Source organism: Festucalex cinctus, chromosome 9, assembly GCF_051991245.1.
Source record: "Festucalex cinctus isolate MCC-2025b chromosome 9, RoL_Fcin_1.0, whole genome shotgun sequence".
Classification (NCBI taxonomy): domain Eukaryota; kingdom Metazoa; phylum Chordata; class Actinopteri; order Syngnathiformes; family Syngnathidae; genus Festucalex; species Festucalex cinctus.
In genome coordinates, this window is record NC_135419.1 from 400,167 (window position 1) to 425,341 (window position 25,175).

Genomic DNA, 25,175 nt, shown 5'->3' on the forward strand with positions numbered 1-25,175 from the left:
TTGTGTCAAATGAGTTTATATGTGCATCCATCAAGTATGACGGCCTTTAAGAATAGATTAAAAAAAACTACACTACTACTTACTTGTATGCAGTTCACATGTATTAGCTACAAGATAAAAACATGCTAATGCTGAGCTAACAAGGCCAAAAAAGGGCTTCTAGTGTCAATGTTTGTAAAAAGCTTTTCTGCATTTCTGTGATCAAGAGTCGTGGAGTTTGAGTTTTCATTTTGTCCATAACTAGCTATCAACCAATCAGCACAAATGTTTGCCATCAGTTTGTCATGTTTATGTTCTGATTTCCTGGTTTTCCCTAGTCTCGTTAAGCCTTTCCATGTCCACCTGTGTTTACCTGCCCGTCCTCATGTGCCAACCAATCAGCACCCCCTTCCACTTGTGTCTTGCCCAGCTGTGTCTCGTCGTGTGTAATTAGTGTGTGTATTTAGTTATCGGTTTTCGTGTCAGTGTTTGTCGGTTCGTTATTCTTGTTTCCCCACGTTCATGTTGTCATAGTTTAGTCGGCTCCTGCATAGTTTTTTTTTTTTTTTCTCGTCGGTATTTTGTTATTCCTTGTCACCAAGCCTGTTTGCCACTTTCGTTTTTTGTTGAATGAAATTTACTCCTTTTGAGCACCTCTGACTCGTCCGCCTCCTGCATTTGGGTCCACCACCACACTTCCTAGTTCCTGACACAGTTGGTCTACCTCAAATAATATCACAACCATTTGATAGAGGCTCATATTAAAATAAATAAATTCAACAATTTTTTTTTTTTAAAGGAACATTTTTTTGGGGTTGTTGAAGGGTTGAAAAAAATCTTAGTACAATATTTGTTTTTTGAATTTATTGTGATCAAATTCATTTGAAATAAAGTGTTTTTATCAAAGTAAGCCATTTTGCATGAAATACAAAAGGTATTGGTAAAATATTCTTTTTTCATTCTACTTAATAATTCTTTAATTCAACAAATGCATGAATTGTTTCATGAGTAAAATAGACCATTTTACATTAAATACAAAAACCAATCTTTGTATTGCCTGTATTTTATGACATTACGTAATTGTAAATCTAGCATATAAAATCACAAAATGCACAAACATTTTATTGTTAATTATGATAAATTGATGACAATTGAAAATTGTCACGAAATATTTGTCTTGTTAAAATAAGCACATATTTATTTGACTTCACATTTGAATTGTTTTTCCCTTAGCTCCACTTAGCTATAGTCTACTTGTTGATTTTTGATTGTTATTTCTTCCTGTATGTGTCCGCTATGTTATCTTATTGTTCTGCATGTAGCTAAGATGTGAACTTGTGAGACCTGCTGCACCACAAACCAGATTTTGTCTGCTCCGATTCCGCCACATTCATGCTGAGCTTTGGCGTGGATTTCAGGAAGCGCCTTACCTGTGTGGGACAAAATGGAGCACTGCTGTGTTGGCCTCACTCGGAACGAGCTTGAGTTGGTAGTCAACCTGGACAATAATAGTTTGCTCTGTCTGCTGGTGTTTTTTGTAAAGGCGCAGTGTCGATCTAGTCTGTGGATTGTCTCAGTTGTTGAAGGTGGCAGTTGCAACATGTGGATTGTTTGTGTTGCCACTTTGATCGCATGTGTGCACTTTTGCAGTATGAGTGTGTGATTTGTTCCTTCATCATCAGTCATTTGATGTCAAATGTCTTCAGGCATCTGCTGGCCCCTGCTTGACTGCAGATGAACTGTTTGTTTGTTTGTTTGTTTGTTTGTTTGTTTGTGCGTGCGTGCGTGCGTGCGTTCATGCAGCAGAAACTTGCATGTGTGTAACAGTAACACATCTCCGCCTATAAATATGTTGCCCTCCAGCTGAAAGCAGGCTAAAAATAGAACTTGTCTCTTAGAACCGCCCCCTCGTGGTGTGCAGCAGAAGTGCATCGACTTGATTTTCAACTGCAGTCAATGAATTCTTTGCGGATGGTCTTTAAAGATGAAAAGTTATCACCGCCATCATTTGTTCATGACGAGTCCATTTGTATTGCAAATTGTGCACGAGTGTCTGCGTGCAGAAAGAAAACGGTTGAACAAATGTTGCTCATGGAAGCCTCTGGGTGGCGGCCAACCATCTGTACCACTGCGTGCGTGTGCGTGTGCGTGCGCGTGCGTGCGTGAGCGTGTGGTTGAAAGCTGTAGGCGGGGTTACCGTTGGTTTGGGGAAAAAAAAAATAATTCAATTTTAGTTGTCTCGTGGATTTATTTTCTTTTTGAATCCAGTAATAATTTCATTGCCTAAATTGCCCAATTTGCTTTTTTTTTCTTTTTTTTTTAAATAATTTGCAGCCCTCAATATATGGTTTGAGGAGGCTTTAATATGCACTAATAATAATAATAATACTAATGTATTTGTTTTTCTATTTCTATTCTGACTGAGGGAATCCCAATCTCCCAAAACATCCAAAGTGGCAACTCCTCCACTCAGCATGTTTAAGCTCCCTCGAGCGCCCTCTGCTGACAGCCCCGGACGTCTGTAAGGAGATCACAAAACTGCAAGCGGCGGCATGTGGGAGGCTTGATGCAGTTTGACATGTGTACCACTAAGTGTAAGAATCCGGTGCACTGCAGCCCTGTCAGTGCACATCTGTCACCTCACCAAACATCTGTACACTGTTTGCATGCTTGTCTTTGTCTATGTGGACTCCCATGCAGGAATTGGACACGCTTACACGCAACAAAATAACGGACTGACTCGCCAATGAACATTCGAACAACCTAAATAACTACTGTAGGTAAAACTAGTTAGCTGACTACAAATAAAGTAAGTCACCTACTAACTAGCTGACTGGCTGACTAACCAAGTAACTGACTACTAGTGATCAACTTTAGCCTCATGTTTTGCACTTAGCGAAGGTCAAATAAAACGAGGTACATCTTGTCTTGTATTGTTTTGTGTTCAGTTCACTTCCAGCCACAGTATTTTTTTGACCTTCTTGACAGCATTAACCATCAAAGTGACCTCGCCACCCGTCTTCACACGCTCTCCTTTTCATCCTTCACCTTTATCGCTTCCTCATCCTCCTCATCCGTATTCTTCATTTTCTTAAAAAAAAAAAGGGTTCTCTGCTGATGTAAATAAACTCTTCAAACTCATAGTCGTGATCATGTGTGTGTGTTGTTGCAAGCATGAGGATTATTGATGGCGCTGACCTTCAGCCCCCCCACGGAATGATGGGAGTCCTGCTCAATAATAGATTGGACGCTCGCGCGTTTGTCCGTGAGGGAGTGACGGATATACGACACTTTTGATTTGCTGCGTCTCCGAGTCCATTTGGCCTGCCTGATGTTGTTGTTGTTGTTGTTGTTGTTTTGAAGTCATCAAGTTGAGAATGTGGACGAGGCAGCTGAAGCCAGTTCGTTAACGAGCAAGAAAGCGAAAGTTGTTTCACCCTCAAGGGGATGTTCACAAGCGCACACCTGTTCCAATTGGCATGACGAGAGTTCTTATGAAGTACGAGAACATATTTTGCCTTCTTCAAATTGATAAACCACCATTAAAGGGATACGCGACTTATTTAACCATTTTTGGCAGTCAAACATGAATATTTAGCCTATAATGAATTTGACATTTTCATTATTTTTCACTTTAAAAAACACCTTTTGCAACTTGCTGTCGAATGAAAATGACATCACATGGGCTCAGGTAACCAATCACAGCTCAGCTTGTGAATGTCACATGACCAAACCAACAGGTGAGCTGTGATTGGTTACCTGAGCCCATGTGATGTCATTTTCATTCGACAGCAAGTTGCAAAAGGTGTTTTTTAAAGCTACTAATTGTACGTGAAAAATAATGAAAATGTCAAATTCATTGTAGGCTAAATATGAACTTTTTATTGCTAAAGAAGTCAAGTATCGCTTTAACTATCCTCACATTAGATATCATAAGGCTGTTGTGGCACTCTGGTTTTTGTTTTTTGTTTTTTTTTCTTTTCTGTCTGTTGTAGATGAAGCAAATAGTATTTTAGGTTTATTCTGGATGACTCGGTTCAGTAGCTTTGATTGTGTATTCTGAATTGGCAAATTGTTGCTTGAGCAGCATTACATTGATGAAAGTATTCCGAATGAGAGAATAGAGTGGGAATCTGGTGGTCTAACTTGAGAAACGTTTTCCCTGTGAGGGCCTCGTATGGAGGGACTCCGAAAAACCTGCCGGGAGCTTCTGATGATCCTTTTTGTTGTTTTTGCACTTGAGCAGCAGCCTGGTGTGTACGCGTGTGTGCGTGTTCACGTTAAACAAACACGCCAGGACTTAACCTTTACACCACGTTATGAAAACATACGAGGGGGCTTCACACTGTTGTCAGTCCTCCACACAGTCGTGTGACCGTTACATGAGACATTTTTCTTTTGAATACCTTGAAGACAACTGTGTGTGTGTGTGTGTTTGCCACATGCGAGAGGAAAACTACGAGAGGAAGCAACCGCGACATGCTAACAGTCAATTTGTGAGTAGAGTGAGATGAGAATAAATGATTATTATTATTGCAGTACTGTACATAGATAAACGTGTTTGGGATCTTTTTGTTTGTGGTGGTGAGCCGTAAGAGTTTGACTGTGAAATATGTACCTTGGCTCGACCAAGGTTGGGAAACCCGAAAGGAGGATCTCGGATCCAAGCCAAATGTCCCTTAGCGCGGATCCGTCCAGGGAATCCGCTGAATATGAATGATGCTAAGCTAGGCTAAGCTCTTCCCATCCCGCGGAGCGACCGTGCTAGTGTGACGTCATCCAGAAGCGAGGCGGAGCGGCCTCGCAAGCAACACGTTCAATAGCAGCGCTAACGGGAAGCCAACATTCGTAAAAACATGCACACACCGAAAGGTAACTGAAGAAGAAGAAGAAGCTTTATTTGTTTAGGACACAATGACACTGTCACATAGGAAAACATGCACACACTGAGATGTGTGTGAGCTTCTGACTACACAGTCGGACACAATAATACACAGTAGGCCGATCAGCAAGAAAATAACCAATCCCCGATTCAGTAGGAAGATAACAAATATGTCTATTTAAACAACTTTTATATTTACTTTACAGTTGACCACCACCACCAGGGATAGTGATTGTCCACAAATAGCAAAAAAAAAACACATATTATTGACACCAATTAAATTGTGTTGAGAGAAAAAGCCAAGAAAATTCTTTAAACAAACATTAATTAAAAAATAAAGCTTAAAAATCCTTAAAAAAAAAAATGCTGACAAAAAATACCCCCCCAAAAAATATATATATTAAAAAAAAAAAACCCTGATTAAATTATTTAATTAATTGTTCAAAAAAAGTCTGACAAACAATAAATATATGTCATATTTTGCAGAGATCAAATTAAGATAACAAGTGATTATCAAACAAAATTGGCTAATCAGATCTGTGTAAAATCTACCATAAAAGAAAGCAAGAGATCATTTTCTTTTCCTTTTTTTCTGTTTATTTCTGCTGTCGACACTGCTGTGAACCGCGTGGCACGTTCCGTCTGCCATATTGGATGTGGCCATATCAGTCATAAAATCATCAACAAATACTGTATATAAGTAACATTGAGTTAGGCTGACATAATACAATCAAAATCAGTATTATCTACTGAGTTCCAGACGCATATGAATGATGATTTTGTTTATTTTCCTTCTGGTCAACCTGCTTCCTTTGAGCCCACCATCGGCTTCTCACATGCATCTTTGTGCACGTGTTTTCCTGCAGCTTTGTGTGTTTGTGTTTGTTTGGCGCAGTCGGCAAGAGCAGCATTTGGGACCAGTTTGCAGAGGTTATTTGAGGACATCTGCCCTCCGCGACGCATGCGTGTGCGCGCGTCTTTGTGTGTGCTCAGACGTAATAATTGTGTTGGATTTCTCAGTCAGCCAGGCAGGTGCCCCGGGAACTCAACTCGGCCTCCCCATCTCTCACGTCGCCTTTTTCACATTCTCTATTGCTTGACATATTCCATATTACACGTGTGCCAGACAAGGTGGTCGCCAAAGCTTGTCTTTATGAAATATAAACAACATTTTTGTATTCCTATTTTTAAATCTATTTAGTTTTTAGACATTTTTATGTTTACTTTTAAAATATGCCCTATATTATTCACATTATATTTTAAATATGTTTTGAGACATTTATTTGAATATATTTTTTTTATAGATGTATTTTCATCTCGTGGTTTATGCATTTATTGTTATTTTTTCTAATATGTTTTCTTCCGTCCACTCGCCGACATCATTCGATTAAATTTCAAGCGTTGCGGCACAACAATCACATCTAAGACCTTGTCAGCATCATTTGCAAATTCAAATGATGTGCTGCCATAATCACATAAAACAGTTTTTTTTTTTTTTATCATTATTATTTTAGAAAGTTACATAATGATAATAATAATAATAATGATAATAATAATAACTGCCTTCCTGAATGGATGGTTTGACTTTTGAAATTATTTACATGTATTTACATGAACATTGATTTATGAGGCAAACAAGTTGGTATTAATGGCCCCCCACCCCCAATTGTTCTCCCTCCACACTTGATCCACATGAATGTGAATAATGTTTGCTTATTTCTTCGTTTGCTTGCTTGTTTGTTTGTTGTTTCTCTCCTTCGCAGCTCACCACTGCTGAGCTTTCGTGGCCTCATTGTGTTTGTGATACATATCTGAAAGTGTGACTGCATGGCCACGTGACAGCAGGATTAAATACAGATGATGACGATGATGATGATGATGATGATGATGATGATGATGATGATGATGGGGGATGCCTTGTGGTCAGGCGCCTCAATCGAGAGGAGAGATCAAATCAATCCAATCAAGTGTTGACATTTGTCATTCGTTCTCATTGTGGACAGGTGGCGTCTCAAAATGTTGTTCATTGGTAAGAGCACCAGGGGGAGCTGTTTTCCCCTTGCAGCGAGTTGCTTCCGTGTGCGAGTTTCAATCGGCTGGTGTGAGTGAGTGAGTGAGTGAGTGAGTGAGTGAGAGTCGCCGACTCATTTGATTTGTCCACTTAGTTGAGTCACATTTGCCTTCGACAGTCTGTGTGTTGCAGGCCTTTAAGCCTAACTCGAATTCTCTCACCTTAAGTAACGCCACTTCTGGTGTATGTTTGTTTTATTCTTTTATTCCCAAAATGATCCTTAATTTGATCTGTCTGTGGTCATGTATGAGTGAGTACACTTTTGTCTGACTTGATGAAGGAGCTAAAACACAACAAAACACAAGCAGAAAAATGTTATACACACATGCCTTCAAATACAAATAAATACATAAAGTTAGAAGAAAAAACAACAACGTTGCAATGTATCATGACGCTGACAATACTCATCCTTTAATCCCACTAGCGTGTGTGCGGGCATGTGTGAGAGACAGAAAGTGAGAGAGAGAGAGTGAGAGAGAGAGTTTATGTGATATGAGTCACCAGTGAGAGATCACGACAGAAGGTGTACTGCAGCAAACTGCACTTACACGCGTTTGCCACAGATGGCAGCACAGTGCTCACTCCGAATCAGCACATTTGTCATTCTTCTTTCTATTCAATGTTTAGGTGGCCCCTTCATGTCTGAAATCACAAATGTTGGCAAGTTGTGCAACTTGGAGGACATTATGTCTTTCAGGTGTTTTCAGAAAAAAGAAAAAAAAAAAACAGTTTTACATGAAAATTACATGAAATTGGGTGGACATGCCAATCATAAGATGCACAACAAAAGTCTCAAGGATCCATGTATGAAATTAAACAGGAAGTTGGCTATTTTGGTTTGAAGCATCAATTTTATGGTCAATATGGCCACTAATGAGCATTCCAAAAAATTAGTCCCTAAATTTCACCAATCAACACAAAACTGGATGGACATTCGAATCATAAAAGGATGCATGAAAAGGTCTGAAGGATCCTTGCACAAAATTAAACAGGAAGTTGGTCCTTTTGGTTTGAAGCAGCCTTTTTACGGTCAATTTGGACAGTCACGCAAATTCCAAAGAGTAGACCACAACACCAGTTTCACCGATCAACAAGAAATGATCATAAAAGTCAGCCATTTTTGAGGGCCAATTCTTAGGCTCGAACTTTGATGAACTCCTGCTTGCCATTTCCCCAAATGCAAAGCAGGTATCATAGACAGACGGGTTTGACTAATTGCACATCTTTTTTTTTTCTTTTCTTTTCTTTGACCCACACCGTTTAATGTGGGTATCAAATGATCATTCACCATGAAAAACGGGCCGTAAGGGGAAGGTGTCACGCACGCACGCACGCACGCACGCACGCACGCACGCACGCACGCCTTTTCGTACCCGAGAGGAAGTTGAAAGACAGAAAGACGGACGCACGGACGTCAATCCACGTTCAGGGACCAGTCGCGACAGATGTGAGGAGACAAACGTTTGCGTTCATCACATCGCACTAAAGCTGTTATGAAATTACTGTATCATTGACTAAAATATGCTTATTTTCCACTTTTATGGTAAGAGTATGAAAACGTAGAACAAATATTTGATTCTGTATTTTATTGTACATTTAGAACATATTTAAAATGAGTGATTAATCGTGAGTGAGCTATTGAAGTCCATCCATTTTCTTGACCGCTTCCTCCTCACAAAGGGGGTGCTGGAGCCCATCTCAGCCGGCTCTGGGCAGTAGGCGGGGTTATTACACCCTGGACTGGTCGCCAGCCAATCACAGTTTTTAGATATATCAATATATACTTAAGTAAAATATTTGCATTGTTCCTGTCGATCACGTTGTATCAACTGATGCTCCGCGAGTGGTTGGGCTGGCGACCAGTCAGGAGTGTACCCACCTCTCAGCCACGACCAATCACCTAGGATGGATGGATGGATTAGGAACATGAAAAGAGCCGTTTTTCTGCTGTTTTGAGCCAGTCCAGCTTGCCTGCAACCGTGGGCATGACACGGTTAAAGGCACTTGCAGGGTGACATTGCTGGCGGTGGCGGCGAAGCGCCGTGACACGCGGACGGTGTGCCATGATTGGTCCACAGCTGCTGTTGTATCCAAGTGGAAGCACAGGCAGAGGGAGAAGGTTTACACGTGCCGCCGGGTCACATGACTCAGCAGCACTCTCTCTCTTCGGGCTCTTCGGGCTCTTCGGGCTCTTCTGGCTCCTGCTCGTCTTCCTCCTCTTCATCCCTCAATGCCTGGATTTTAGCAGCAAGCTTCCCGCCTTGTAGGCAGCCAATCAGAGGCCTTCCTGAATTCGCATCCCCTCCTGTCCCAGAGAGCCTTTCCAAACAATGTCAACAGACAAGAGCACTATTGATTTGGAATGATCAACACGCAAGGAAGGCCGTGTTGGATGAGGTCAATAGGCAGAGAGCCAGAGTTCAAAGGTCACCACCAGCCTGCATGTTTGCACAATAATATCAAATACGCCATCTACACAATATATTCTATACTCACTCCACATCTCTTAATATAGGCTACTGCTTCTTTCCTTTTTTTAATACCTTTTCTTAACGACTAAAATATATGTAGTATGAATAAATACTGTATAATTCTATTGTCCGTGCGTGGAGTGATGAGTCATGTAGCAGCGGTAAAGGACTCGATTCCTTTTTTACTCTTCCAACTGACATTCAAACACTGTGGGGGGGTTGGGGCAGGTGTGTGTGCGTGGATGCACATGCAGGTGCACGCACGCACACTCGAGACAAACTTTGTCCGTGAGTCAATGCAACAAACAAAATAAGCACAAGAAATAATATCAATATCTTTACGGTATTACGGCCGCTGTATGTTATTGATGTGATATTGAAAAAAAAAAATGGCTTGGGGAAAAATGTGTAGTGTCTGCAATGTTAACCTTTAAAAAGAGGTAAACAACTATGAAAAAGTCAAACAACTGCTCAATAGACAAATGAAATGGATTAACGCTTATTTGAAATGTGCAAAACAATTTGTCATCACATGCAATAAAAAGCTCCACATCAAGCATGCAAATGAACAAACATTTATCCATCCATCCATCCATTTTCTTGACTGCTGGGGATGAACAAACATGCCTAACAAATTATTTTTTTTAAATTGTGCATAGTAGTGTAAAGTGTTTTGTAAAGATAAGTAAACTTGAAGTTATCATAACATCTGCAACATGAAGTAAACTTGTTGCCAAGTCCAGTCAATTCTTATTGAAATATCAAACCAGCATATGAGAAAATAAGTATCAAACACATTTCAACCACTTCAAATATCTATCAAATTGCCAAACTAGTAGTGTACGTACGTCACAAAATGATGACATCCCGCCCATTTGTTTGTTTTGTTTTGTTTGCTGGTCAATGAGTGAGTGATGTGACCTCATTCATACAAGTCATTGATCAGTGCCCCTCCGAAAACAAACCCGAACTCCATCAATAACATGTTCAAATCACGAAAGACACAACTGCATCAGCAGCACGGCTTCAAAACAAAAATATTACCACAAGAATTTTTATCTGTGCTTATTTGTTACCAGGAATGAACACAAAATTTGCCCTTATGTTTAGCTAGCAGCAGCAAGCTGTAATAGGAATATACTCGTAGTTGTGGTTTTCGTGATGGTAGCAGCAAGTCATGTTTATTTAAGTGCAGGCCTGTTTGCTTTTAATATATTAAACAGGCTAAAGCCCGCTTTGCACTGTACTCGCTCAGATTGAAAGTGTTGAAACCCCAAACCAGAAACACTGATTATTGGAACCCGTAAGTTGAAACTCTACCACACGCTTGAAATCCTGACTATATTTTGAGACCAAAGCCCAGCTTGAAAGCCTTGACAGCGTATGGCTCTTTTGAAACCCTAACTCTGGAGGGAAACCCCCTTTGAACCTTAAACCTAACCTAAAACCCTAAATTGGAACTCTCCCATATGCTGGAAACCTTAATCCTGGTTTCAAAAGACATGTTGTCACATCAGCACGTCGCGTCCTCTGCTGTTGTTCTTTTTGCTTTTCTCACAGATGCTCACTCAGGAAGCCTCGAGTTGCCCCCAAGCTGCCCTTCACATCTCATCAGCCAATGGGATGAGCTCAAGCGAGCTGCACGACTTCACGTTTTTGCGTACTTTATGATGATCTTTGCAGTGAAGCTGGTTAAAAAAAAAAAGCCACTCATCACTGGTGTTTTCCCACTGGAATGAGGCGTTCAAGGTGCCACGGTCATCAAGCCATTCACATGTATTTTTATTGTGCAAGTGCTGCTGAAAAAGAATCGAATTTTCTCTTCTCATCCACATAAAACAGAATACAACATGCAATCAACTTTCAAATCTTGTAAACCGGTGCTAGCTAGCGGCTAGCCAGGAGTGGCTAAGCTAGTTCCATATCAGAAATACCATGGGATGACGCCTCTGCAGATTCAGATATATATATTTTTTTAAGTTGATGTCAAAGTTGCCTAAATGCTGATGATGTCATTGATATATTTTTTAATCAGAGGAGAGAGGAATACTTTGAAATAATCTGTGTGTTGGATGCAGCGAGTCAAGCGCTTTGCCAAGTAGGCTAAAGTTGAAGGTCGCTCCCCTGAGCTGCAAATTGCAGCGTGGAGCGAGCGAGCGAGAGCGGCAGCCTTTAGCGCAGACAGGACGGACGCATGACGCTGGTGAGCGTGCACGACCATGTAAGCGTCCGGGCATGTCATTAAATTGTCCTGATTCTCCAGCTGCAGCCCATCGAGCGCAGCCATCAATCACAGCGCTGGCGATTCATAAGCTGCTTCTTCCCAGCGCAGCATCAGGACCACCACGCCCGAGACCCTGACAACGAGCAGCATATTCTGGGATGTGTCAAGGCCAAATTGCACATTTTAATATCTAATGCAGCATTTTGGCCTTGAAATGGCAAACGACTGCATTGAAATGGCAAATTTGCCTGTTTAAACATTCATGGGCTGTTTCAAGAGCAACATATAACCTTTTCGGGCAAAATTATCATAATCCATGTTTTCTTTTTCATATTATTTCGTCATTAAATATACCTTTTAATAGCAATATATTACATTTCAACGGTGAGTCACCATTGTCCAGGCTGTATCACTTTTGATTTGGACAATCTCTAATGTTTGATTCTTTTGCCACAGAAGAGGCGGGACTGTTTTTTGCACAACAGTTTATTTCCGGTCCGGGTTGCGAACGCGCAACCCAGGAGCACAAAGTCGGAAGCGCAAGTATTTTTGACGCAGGCCGCACGTCGCAAACCGAACCGGAAATAAACTGATGTGCAAAAACAGGCATAAACCCCATATAATATTTTAGCAAACAAATAGTATTTGAGTGGAATGTACACGATGGCGTTTTCATGCCCATTGTGGCCTTTTTGTGAGCAAATAGTATTTTCTTGGAAAAATATGGCATTTATAGCACGGGACCACGATAACCTGTTTACCCTTTCGAGGTGAATTATAATACTAAATATAATCAAATGTGTCTGAGGCAAAATATTACGTTGCCACGTCTAATGTAGCCTTTTATAATGTTTGAATAATAAAGTACTGCATTGAAATGGTAAGTCACCACTTACCAGGCTAAATCTATGTTACTGTGATGTGTTTTGAGGGCAGAATATAACATGACTTAGTAAACAGGCTGAGATGATGTCAGATATGAAAAGTGATCTCTCAGGTCCGTTGCCTTGGAATTGCGTTCCGATGTGCAGATTTATGACGGCAAGGGCGGACGGGGTGTTCCTGGAGCGCCCCCTTTGCAGCAATGCGGGCTATGCTGCTGCCCCGCATAGCGGCGAAGCTTGGTGACCGCGCGACCTCGTCGCGGTCGTTGCCGTGGCGGCGGCGGGACGATTGACAGCAAGGAAGGCCAAACATCCAAATGTCAACGTTCCAAGACTCACTCCATCTCCATTTACAGCTGGCAGACTTGAAAGGAAATCGCGTGGGATTAACCTCCAATGCTCTCGTAGAACGCTGCTGACTTTTCTTGCTGCTGTTCTCGTTCACATCTGTACATATAGTACGAGCTTCTCATCCCATAAATGCCTGTCTTCCATATAATAATTGTACTAAAGGAGTATTAGTTGGTTGGGGGATGATTTTTGCAGTCATTACTTATGAAAGTACTTCATAATACTGCGTATGCCATAACAATTGTTTTAGAAAACAATCTGGTACCGGATGAAGGGTAGTGAAACATTCTTGCAGATAACCAAATTATTCCCTCAACAAAACAACAAAACAATCAAGTACCTATTGGGTATTGATGATTGTTTTAGATGAGCAGCAGTGGTTCAACTACTAGAATTGTTTTGTCTTTGAAACAATCTGTTGTTTTAACTGTTTTAACAGGACTTTTACGATTCACCTGTCACCAGACACGGTATCTTTATTCGCATGGTTTATGTCCATGTGTGCTTGTGTGCATTTGTGTGTCGGCTCGTGAAACACGAACTGCGACACATTTTTGCAAACACGCACTCGCACACATTCTGGAACGTGTCAAGTATCTTTTTTTTTATTGCAAATGTTTGTGATGTTGCCATTTTTATGGATGCATTCTCTCAGCCAGCGGAGAAGCGTGCCAGCGCATGTCGGCACAACACACACACACGCGCAAACACGCATGCACGCGCACGCATATACACACACCCGTAGATACACTTAGCATTCACGTGAAGGTCAGTAATGCCAAGCGGGCCTCAAACCGCACACTCCACTGTGGCCGTCACCTGTCTCAAAGTGTTAACCTTTTGTGTTAGACACACGCGACTCATTCGACCTCAGCCAAGGAAAAACCAAAGTTAGTGAGAAGATAATCGGAGACAATCGCTGCAATACGAGAACTTCCTTGACTGTGAATTATCTCTCGCTAGTGGAAGTACAAGTTATTTGTTTTGAATTGCTTGCTCATGCTTGACTGAGCACGTCGAAGCCTGTCCAGCATTGTCATTAAATTAGTTTGCCGTGAATACGACAGATAATAAGGGAGGGGGAGTACTCAAAAAATAGTATTATTATGAAACAATCCTTTGTTTGTTGTGGCTAATGTTACTCTCCGGTCCAGTAGGTGGCGATACCTTACATTGAACGCAGATAGAAAGACAAAAGTTAGACGTCAGCTGGTTCATCCAGATAATAAAAAACACATTCCACAGTGTTGGTTGAGGCATGTCTACTGAAAAACGTGATCAACAAATTGATGATTCACATTTAGAGGAATGAGAAACGGGGAAGGAGCGGAGCTGGCTAGAACCACACGATCGGAAAAAGTCAAGTTAAGTCAAGTTTATTTATATAGCCCTTAATCACACAAGTCTCTTTGGGAGTGTTTTTTTTTTTTTTGGTCTTCTATTAGGAGCACAACGCAGTAAAGAATCCATGCGTGCCATTTACTAGCGACCCATTCCGACATCCACATGTAGCACATGTGTGAGACGTGTAATATTGTAGATCCCTTTTGAAGACTACTTTTCAAGTGGCTCGCTTGAAAATTGCAACAGGGTTAAAATGTCAAATTTGCATGAACCTTAATTGGGCTGCTTCAAAGTCCAAACAAAATTGGCTGACTTCTTCATTTGGTACGTCAAACTTCTTCAAGCATCCTGCCATGGCCGACATATCCATCCAATTTGGCGTCGATCAGCGGAATTCCAGTTGGTTCCACTGAGTGACTTTTTGTCAACGGGTGTTGGGACTCCTAAAATAAAATACATCACTTTTCACCAGGTTGCTCACAAACGTTTTAAATTTTTCATTTGTCGGTCAAATAATAATACAAATGGATACTCCATTTAATTAGTGTCTTAGGGGTTTGTTTTTATTTGGGCTAGTCTCGTTACTGTTACTGATATATCGACAGTGTTTATATGTAAGTGTGTGTGTGTGCCAATGAGCGTGATCCTTGTGTAAACAGACGCGCCCCCCGCAGGCCGCAGGCGTCACTGCACCTTTCCTTGTATTACTCTGCCGTCTGGCTGCGCGGCGCCTCATTCACTAGAAGATGGCGGACTGCGCTCCACTATTAGATGAGGAACTCTCGTCCTTCGTCTTCAATTACCTGACAGAGAACCCCGACAGCCAGGTAAGACCCCCGGCGGTGTGCGTGAGGGACTTGGCTTGGCTTGTTCCGTCTTCGTCTTGGCTCGTCTCCACTTGCGCCATCACCACCAGCGCGACTCGGAGAGGCGAGAGGCGAGAGGCCGGCTTGAGGAAGCCCTTCGCCGGCTTGTCAGCAGCAGCTCGCCGGCTCAGTGCTCCGCCGCGGCTTGATTTGCGGCGTTCACGTGGAGGAGGACATGTCAGCATCGTCATCCGTACGGAGGATCCGTGGCGGATACTTGTGTGCTTGTACGCGGTGGGGGTGCGCGCGTGGACGCCGAGGCCCCCCCGCTGCAGCCGGGCCACTGCGGAGCCGCACTTTGGAAACTTTTGGACGCATTCTTCACGGGGGAAGTTAGCTGTCAGTGTAACCCGGCGTGGACACGTGGTGCCACCGCCAACACGTGCACCGATCCCCGGGGGGGACCACGCTGACATACCCCCCCGGAAGGACTTTTTAGCGTCACTCGAAGTCATCACAATACACGCGGCCGATATATCTTTTCATATTTGATTGCATCTTTGTCGTTGCATTAAGACGATTAAGCTTTTGCGTTGACGGTGCACGAGGGAGTTTTCCGCTTCTCTGGCGAGAAAACATTTGGCGTTTATGGTGGAAGTTGGCGCTGTTTTTTGGAGAGTGCGTAATAGCTTGTTACAAAACGTGTGAGTGGCGTTTGTTTCGATTCGTGCTATATCCTGCCTATATATGCGTGTGTACTGCTTCTCTGCCGTAACAAAAGCACCTTTTAAGCGGATTGTCAAGATGCGTTTGTGCACCTTGCGACCAAGCGCAACTTTCCCAAGATGAGACGTGGCACACAAATCCAGCCCCTGATGGCATCATTCTGTGCGCCGATGTGTTTGGGAGGCCATCCTCTGCCGTTTGGATGTCACGATTGCGCAGAAACGTGCGATGGTGTGAAGAGAAGGCGAAGTCAATCGCAAATGTGGTGTTTTTCGAACCAAGCTCCTGCAGCGGGTGGCGTATGACAGGACAGAGCGGCTGGGGATCAAGGCTCTAATCCTTCATTTTGCTCCTGGATGGATGCCGCGATTCCCAAGCACGCACAAACATGCTTACTTAGACCCCCTCTGTGCCTCCCCACCTCCATCTCATCCATCTCCTCCTTCTTCAGGATGCACCCTGATAGATCCGCTGCATCACTGCTGTGTGACTTTGGTGACTGCATCATGTGTTCAGGCAGATTGGCACTTGAAGCAGGTTAAGTGTGTGCATGCAGTGCTCTATATATAACACTGTATTAACCTTTAGATTGTGACATTGCAAAATTCAACATTTAATCCCCCATGCACATTGATTTATATAGTGTGACCTTGCTCTTAATATTCAGGCCTTGTGGCCACGTTGTTCCACTCGCATGCGCGAGCAGTGCATGTGTCAACTTCCAAATGAGGTCGACATGCATGGAACGTTGCAGCAGGCCTTAAAAGGGATGTCAAGTGTGAATACTTGTGTGCATGTGTCGGAATTACTGGAATAACAAGTGTCTGCTTTGAATCTTATCTTTTGCGTTAATATTTACTCTAGGTTATTAAATGCTACTCTCTCTCCCTCTCTGCCACTTGGTTTCTATGTTGCTCGCCCTCCCTTGTAATACTACTCCTCGTGATGTGTTACAGAACCGAGCTGCTGCAGTCATGTGAGTCGTAGTGGAGGAGGGAGGCAGGAAGGGAGGCGTTAACGTGACGTCGACGCTGGCGCGCCTCCTCCTCGTCCTCCTCCTCGTTTTCCCTCCAGCATGTGACTCTTCCTCTTCTCTCTCTCTCTCTCTCTGGGCTGGCTGGCTGTCATTTCCCCTGTTGCACATTCACATGCTGTTTTTGTGTGTCCATCTTCAGTGGCGTTTGTCGCAGCATTAGAGGTTTCGTGAGGGGGGATTTATAACATGGAAAACTGACAAATGTTTGTCTATGAATAGTTTTGTCTGGTTATGTGTGAAATGTGTGACATTAAACAACCAAGTACAGTCCAGATAGGCCCCCTCCCACAAACAGTGAAAAAACGCAGTAAAGTGAAATTGATTTTGCATTACCAACACAAACTATGCATGTGAGGTTCAGATATGATTTTTGTCTACCTTCCTCGCATTCTACATCCTTATATCTGTGACTTACAACGTGTGTGGCTTTTTAAAATGTCGGGTCTGGCATGGTGAGTGAAGTGGGAGTCAGCTGGGATGATGTAAACTCGGGTTAGCGGCTAACCGTTAGCCAGTTTGTGCACGGAGTTCCCAGATATCAGTTGTAGCTGTGCAACTCGTGTACGAACTTACTTGTTACAAGTTTTTCTTACAGTGTGTCCCTAATTTTAATTGACATCTAATCAAATATCAAATTAATTGACAGCTAATTGTTTAGAGGCATCCTGAGATTTCAACCTCTCAATGCTAATTACTATTCTCTGATTTCTCTAGTTCTTCCTTAAAGCATACTGATTATCTTTTGTTTTGAATCAAATGCAGACATTTGCAAACATCTGCTATGAGAACATTGAGCGAACCACAAACTGAATCAGTTTCTAAGATGGTGCTGAGTCCATCAATCCCTCTCATCAGATTAATTGATGGATGTGACAAACCTAGAAAAAACACAGGAGTCAAGTCAATGGCATTTATATAGCGCAAATTCCAAACACGTCAAGTTATCTTGACACTTTCAAGATCAAGAATCACACAACTCATACATGGCCAGTAAATAATCCACTCAGTCAAAAATAGCCCGCAGCAAAATGGAGGAATATTCGTCCTTTAATTCATGCGATGGTTCCATCCTCTCGCCTATTATTCATGCTAAGCATCACCTTGCAGAGTCACACAGAGTTGCTTCCTGTCCATGAAGACATTTTAAGGTTACTTGTAATTCAAACTTGCCACCATTAAATGAACATTAAATGACTAGCTGCAGATTAGAAGGAAAAAAAAAAAACACAGTTGGAGGTTGGAATAATTGGAAAACTTTGGTTAGCCGATGGCGACAAACGACTTGTGCTTTTTAAGACGACCAATCAAGCGCTGCGCAACCTTCATTTGCAAACTCTCAAAGCACAAGTCGCAAATGGAAAAGTTAATAAAGCTTAAAGTCATTTTAATGGAGCCCCCCTGCACTCCCACGCACTGTGAGTCAGCAATATAACCTGTGTGTGCGTATCATGTGACCATCTCAAATGTCAGTCCCTCACCGAGCACATTTATCCGGATGCTGCAGGTGCGGGTGACCGAGTCACCACTAAAATGTTACTGCAGCTTAAAGTCACAGAGTCTATAATAATCAGAATTCTGGTGTACTACAGTATTTGCAAGTTGCAATGGAAGGGGCTTCTTAATGAACACAAATTGTTTCAGTTCAGTATATTTAATTTTGGCATTACACTTTGAGAAGTTAGTTTGGGTCCTAAGATAAATGATCCATTTCAATTTTTGGCATTACTCAGTTGAGATGTCGTTCTCGTTCGGATAAGAGGGTTATGATCAGGTTGGGGGGTGATGGTTAGCGTAATGTGTCATGGCTGACATTTTAGCAAGAAAATTCATTTGGATGCATTATTTTTCTTTATCACTATGCGAAAGAAGCTACTGTATTGCAAATCCCTTTCAGAGCTGCTAACCTTCGACCTGTGTGATGGGAATAGTCTCGCTCAAAATCCGAAATCCGGCTCGGATGCACACCCTCCCCAAAGGAGAGCATCGTGTTTGCGCTCAATAATTCATCAAGGTGCTTACTCAGCTTCTCTTTCGCGTTTGGGGATAATAAAGTTGTGTTCCTTCAGCAATTATTCCTCGGTGGTGCAAATGTTCGGCTTTGGAAATTGCACAACATGAAGACCGTTTCATTTAGTGATAGGAAGTCACACCTGTCTATCATGAGGAGATCCACATAAAAAGTCTTAAGCCTTGCCTGAAAAGACACAGGAAGTCGGCCATTTTGGTTTGGAGTGGCCATTTGAGGGTCATTTTGTCTGTTTACAAATTTGTCCTTGAAATTTGCACGTCTGTCATGAATACACACACACACACACAGTACATATCAATGAAGCTTTCTTTTGATGAGGCAAAGCCTAAAAATAACAAAAGTGCTTTGTCAGGTAGAGTAATGCAAGACCACTCAACCTCCTTGTGTGTTTGTGTGTGTATATAATAAACAAGTGCTTGCTGACACTGCACACGCCAGTCCGTACCTGCCCATTGCACCTGGTTGCCACAGCGACAAAGCATGCTGGCACCTGCGTGTGCGTGTGTGTCCAATGGGCAATGGAAATTTCCTTTCACCTTTTCTCCATTTTATACCTGCGTCCTTGAAAGCCCATATGTACACACGCACACGCACATATACACAGATAAAGAAACCGTCACTATTGTGTTATGACTATAAACGAACGACTCGACGAGGAGTGCTAAAAGCAGTTTAGTGGCCGTTGTGACATCATCCATCAGCAGTTAATGGCTAACCCACACAGGTAATGACTGAACAAGCGGCTACAACTTGGCCATCATTGTTTTTTGTTTCAATAATGAAAGCGGGTTGGCTAGCATGTGAACCAGCGGTGACACGCAACGGACTTCATTGCATTAACTGCTAGCTTAACACATTTGTACGTAGCTACGCACACCGACTCCCACAGTTGAGCCAACGTTCAAGCTTATTTGTCCATCTTGCCTTTTTTTCTGAGAGAAGACGTTCCTTTGTGTCTTTGTTGGTCATCATCAAAGACATCACAGGCATACTCACAACAAAGCAATGAAAGAGCAACAACAACCAACAAAAAATTCTTCAGAAAAAAACATTCAAACTGTTGGTGAATGTTTAGCGAATATTGCAACCTTGAACCAACTCTGATGTGAAATCAACGTCCTCTACCGCAAACACCGGCATACCTGCTTTAGCTGGTTCGTGGGTCGGGTTTATGCGTTTACATTCAGTTAGCTGATAACTCAGAGGTCATAGTTTTAGCTGTTAGCTTAGTGTGAACTAACTAGTGTAAACTGATCAGATTTGGGTATTTATTGTTTTATCTGTTAATGCCATATTAACAGCTCTGAGTTTACACCTTCAGGGTTAGTTAGCCAACAACTTTGGCAGATTTTAGTTTAAACTTTCAGTTTAGTTAGCCATCAATCATGTTCACTTGTTTTAACTGTTAGCTTAAAGGCACGGTATACCGTTTTCACTCAGGAAAATGCACTATATAAATACAGGATGTGTACCCATGAACTCCTTCTACACCTCTGGGCTTCTGTTAATGTGCAGTGGTGATTTTTTCCTAAACCCGCAGCCTATATTTTGCCATTTTGTTTGTTTGATCAACAGCGGGATGTTTCTGTGGACAGACAGTTGTTTACCCCTCCAGCCAATCGCAGAGCGGGGGGTGGTGAGGGGCGTGTGAATTTGTCGGCTGCATGCATGACGTCACTCCCGCGGCAACTTGACAGCACACACGGATTAAAAATAAACAAACTAAAATGTTGTCCAGTTGTTTGGCTAATTAAAAGAAATGTACGACGTCAGAACGTCAATTAGCTTAGCGTGATAGCGTCATTGGTTTACATACGCATGTAACTTAAGCCATCCGCCAACTCAAATGTTCATAGTTGTTTTTAGCACACATACAAGTTGTTGGACAAGTTCTAATTTTTGCACTTAAAAAACAATTTCAAGTGAAAATAGTTGCAAGAAGAACAGTGAAGTTGGATTTTCAGGACACAATTTTTACATTGTTGGCCTGCGTTTGTTGCCTGTGCTGCTACCTGACACGCGTGTGCCGTTACCATGACGACAGACAGTGCTGCTCTATGTGACTCTTTAGCAGTCCTTCCTGCATGCGCCTTAGCAGCAGGTTGCTAACTTGACAGAGTGACATAACCCGCCCACGCCCCCTTTAATCCCCCTAACCTCGTAGATCCCCAAGTCTTAATCACACTCAATAATCCCGCTTGTGGATTACCTCCGGTGGAAACAACAAACTGGTGCATATACATTCAACTTGTGCAAATCAGTGTTTGTGTGCATGTGTGCGGGTTATGTTTGTGTGTTTGTGTTTTTATATTTGTGGCTTTATGCATGTTAGCGTGTGCAATTTTTGAGCAAATCACGATCACCAATTAGCAAGTTTAAATAAAGACATCACTTAACATTATAATATAGTATCTATCAATGAACTAAAGCGCGTGCTATTAGATTTGTAATTGGACAGTCGAGGATGCGGAGGCGGAACTTCTGCTTACATACGCAACAACTTTCCGTTCACAAATTTGTGAGTGTTGCTGTCTTTTGTGATGTGATTTGCTTGTTGGCCACATCAGGGCGAGCGCCAGTCAAAACACTGGCATCATGTCAAGAGAGAGAGAGAACGAGCAAGAGTAGCACTGTTTATTGCCTGCAGCAGTCACACGTCTTTTTTTCTTCCCTTCTTTTATTGTTATTGCAGTGAAAATGAACACGAGCGATGAAGTGAGTGGTCTGCCCTAAGTGGGAGACACCGGGGAGGTTTTAAGCCGTAATACAGCTGCAGGGACAATCCAATTATTAGCAGCAGTAGCAATAAGGGACACTTTAAGCACAGCAGACGAAGAGAAACGTCATCGGCAATCAAACGCACTTCATAGAAATAGAAGCGATGATGATGACTGCCATCCTAATTGCAAGATGATATCATGAGATGTGTCAGAAGAGGGTTAAATGTCATTTTCCATGTTCATTTTACACTGTTGCTAAATCTTGATCAGATCCAGATCGGATTTGGTTTGGTGCTTCTTCTTCTGACAGTTAAAAAAAACAAAAAACAAAACTGTTTTCATTTAAAATGTCTGATTTGTTTAAATATCACATTTGTGCTTAGTAACACCTCTCTAATGGCCTCTGAGGAAATTTTATTTTTTTTTAATATGAACTCGTTGTGTACGTGTGTCAACCTTAAAATGATCTCCATCATTTTATCGCCCAGCGATTTTGGAAGCTGCCAATGAAACGTAACATTGAGTTGTTTTGAACGTAAGCTTGATTTTGCTGTGTCGGACTCGTGCAATCAGCCTTTGTCAAGTCTGCGTTGCGTGTGTGTTAAAAAAAAAGACATTTCCCTGGTGGAGGTCGCGGTGATAAATCGGCTTCCAAAGAAATAGGACAGCCAGCATGGAGGCTCGCAGCAGGCCTCCCTGATGCTTCCCTTCACCGCCCTCGGCTAACACCGCATCCACTTTACCTTTAACCGCCTGGCTGCCATTCGAAATTACCTGACGTGCGTGCGTGCGTGCGTGTGCGTGTGCGTGTATGTGCGGGACACTGTCAATATGACAATTCTAATGAATACAAATGACAGGAAAAGGTGAGAAAAGGACATTTGCGTCCACTTTGATTAGAGCAAGAATTTTTTGTGCATGCTTAGATTTTTTGACCTGGAGTTGACCTGTAAACAGTACACAATGAAACAGATATGAAGTTATGTAACAAATAAATAGACAAATAAATAAATGAACAGATAAGTACATGAAATAAATTAGTTTACAAAGCACAATAAAGAAAAACAATATTGAATAAGAATAAAAAAATGAAACAATATTTTTAAATACAATAACAACGAAAAACTTGAAATTAAAAATCTATTAAATAAAAACATGAAATAAAAATACATGGAAATGAAAATTAAATAAACAAGAACAAAATAAATGTGAGTAAAAATAAATGAATGAAATGAAAAAAAATAAACTTAATAAAAATAAGATTAGAAATTCAAATGAAGCAAAATAAAAGAAAATAAGCATAACATATAAAAATGAAAATACATAACAAAAGAAAAAAATGTATAAAAATACAATACACATACAAATAAAATAAAGTTAAAAATATAAATGGAAGAAATTCAAAATGTTAAAAAGAAAATTAAACAATTATAAGAAATAGAACAATAGATAACTAACTAACTTATAATAATTAAATAATAATAATAATAATATATCATAAATAAAGAAATCATTTAAAAATGAAATAGAAACAAAAGAAATTAGAACCATAAAATAAAAAATAATATAAAGTAAAATAAAAACAAAGAACGCAAAATAAATGGGAATAAAATGAAACCAAAAAATAATTTGAAATGAAAAGGAAACAGTTTTTTGATTAAATGAAAAATAAAATAAATAAATTAACGCAGATTATCAATTATTATAACACGAAACATGAAAAACAACTTTTATGAAAGTTAGACTTAAATGAATAAAACAAGAGAAGAAAAAAAAATAAAAATAAAGCACAAAAATCAGCATTTGGGAGATCATTCCCAAAACTCCACAGGAGAGCTCCAGCGATACTTCCAACATTTACATCCTGCTTCAAGACTGCAGTTTATGACACCGTGAACTCTGACCATTCATCTGCTGATATTAGCGTTCGTTGAGCATGACCCCAGCGCGACTTCATACAAATCAGTTGAGCGGTGCCGGCGTCGCAATTAGCCACCACGACTAACAAATGGCAGCAGTGCGCCGGCTAAGCCTTGGCCGGCCTGCTTTCCGAAAGCAGGCCAAAGGTCACTGGGCTGCAGCGCTGTGCGACATACTGCAGACCAGACTCAGCAGAAGAGGAGAAGTGATGGACTCATATTTGTTACATACTTTATTGAAGACAAAGCTATATAAAGTGCAACCTTGAGTTATTCCGAACAGTTCAGGTTATGAAGAACATTTTCGTCATCTTTCCAGGTTTTGGTTCTTGATCCTTTTTGTTGGTCTACTCATGACAAACATGCTGACCAGTTTCACGTTACTGAGTGCAGCTGACTGAAAGAAAGACATTCATGACATGAATGGTCGAAATAGACCCTTACATCCAAAATGGCTGACTTCCCACGTATTTTCATGAATTGCGACATATTTTGGGGGCTCTACTCGTGATAGACAATGCCTATTGCCTGCCAAATCTCATATCACTAAGGGAAAATGGCAGACCTGCATCTTTTCGAGCACAAGATCCAAATTAGTCTCAGTGCGTCGCAGCTGAGTCGATATCCGTCAGTGGTGGTTGATTGGCTCAGAACTAATGGACGCGCACACACACAGAAGCATCGTTGTGACGATCCTTAATGACGCCCAAATGTAATAACACGGATTTATTCCCCCTAGTGAATAATGTGTGATGACATTAAAGTGTGTATTCATGAGCATAAACGCGTCAGGGAGCAAAGCATAATGATGGAAAGTTTATAGTGTGCATGTTTATGTGGAGACATGTTAAGTACCTGCGAGGATGTGCAATGAGAAGCGTTTTATGTGGTCCGTCCAAGTCAAACAAATCACTATTTTGTGTCTTTGTGTTTCAAGAATTCATGCCCGGAAAAAGGTCGTCTGCCATTTTGGTTCCAAATGCCCATTTTAGGGGCATTTTGGTCCTTTCCAAAGATCCTTCCAAGGCAGACTTGTGTTGACTATTGTGTTTTAGCAACTTGAAATAAAAAAAAAAAAAAGTCTCAAGAAGCCATGCATGAAAAAATGCATTCATGTGTTCAAAGCGGCTATTTTAAAAGTCTCAGGAAGCGATGAGCAAAAGTATGTTTGCATTTTGGGGTCCCTTGCCGATTTCCACAGAGACAAACTCATCCTAAAGACTTTGTTTCATTGCTAACATTTTTGAAGCTCCTATATACCAGATAACCGAATGATGTAATATTGCAAGACGTTTGCATTTTTGTCATTGTGTGTGGGCAGATCATGATGGCAAAGTTTGATATCTTGCTGTAATGTCTGAATGAAGCACTCTTTCAAAAGAGCTCATTTTTGCGCTCATTTGTTGGCCGTCTGGCGACACGTTTCAAGGGTCACTTGCTGTTCTCTTTCTCTTCTTCTTCTCACTATCTTTCAGCTTTCCTGTGCCTCGCTCGCTCATTGACCTACTTCCCAAAGGCCCGCTCGAGCTTGCGTGACCACAGTTGCTGCAGCGGCATGGCGCTCCTCTCTGCTTGCCGCCGCCGTGTGACGCTTTCACGTGCACGTTTACTGCCACACATACATTGTGCTGGAAGCATGTTACCTGATGGAGGTGTGTTGAATTATTTGCTTGACGACAACAACTGATTTGCCAGACGTGACTTGACTAGTCAGGATTAAAGTGACAGCGTGG

General features: G+C 41.6%; 1 protein-coding gene across 1 annotated transcript in view; it reads left to right on the top strand.

Annotated features, from left to right (window-relative positions):
* Positions 1-14,893: 14,893 nt before the first annotated feature.
* ppargc1b (peroxisome proliferator-activated receptor gamma, coactivator 1 beta) overlaps positions 14,894-25,175 on the top strand; it is a 52,555-nt gene continuing 42,273 nt past the window's right edge. The window contains exon 1 of the mRNA XM_077531845.1: positions 14,894-15,033. Coding sequence (XP_077387971.1) covers positions 14,953-15,033 — 81 coding nt within the window. The 5' untranslated portion in view covers positions 14,894-14,952. The remainder of the gene's footprint in view (positions 15,034-25,175) is intronic.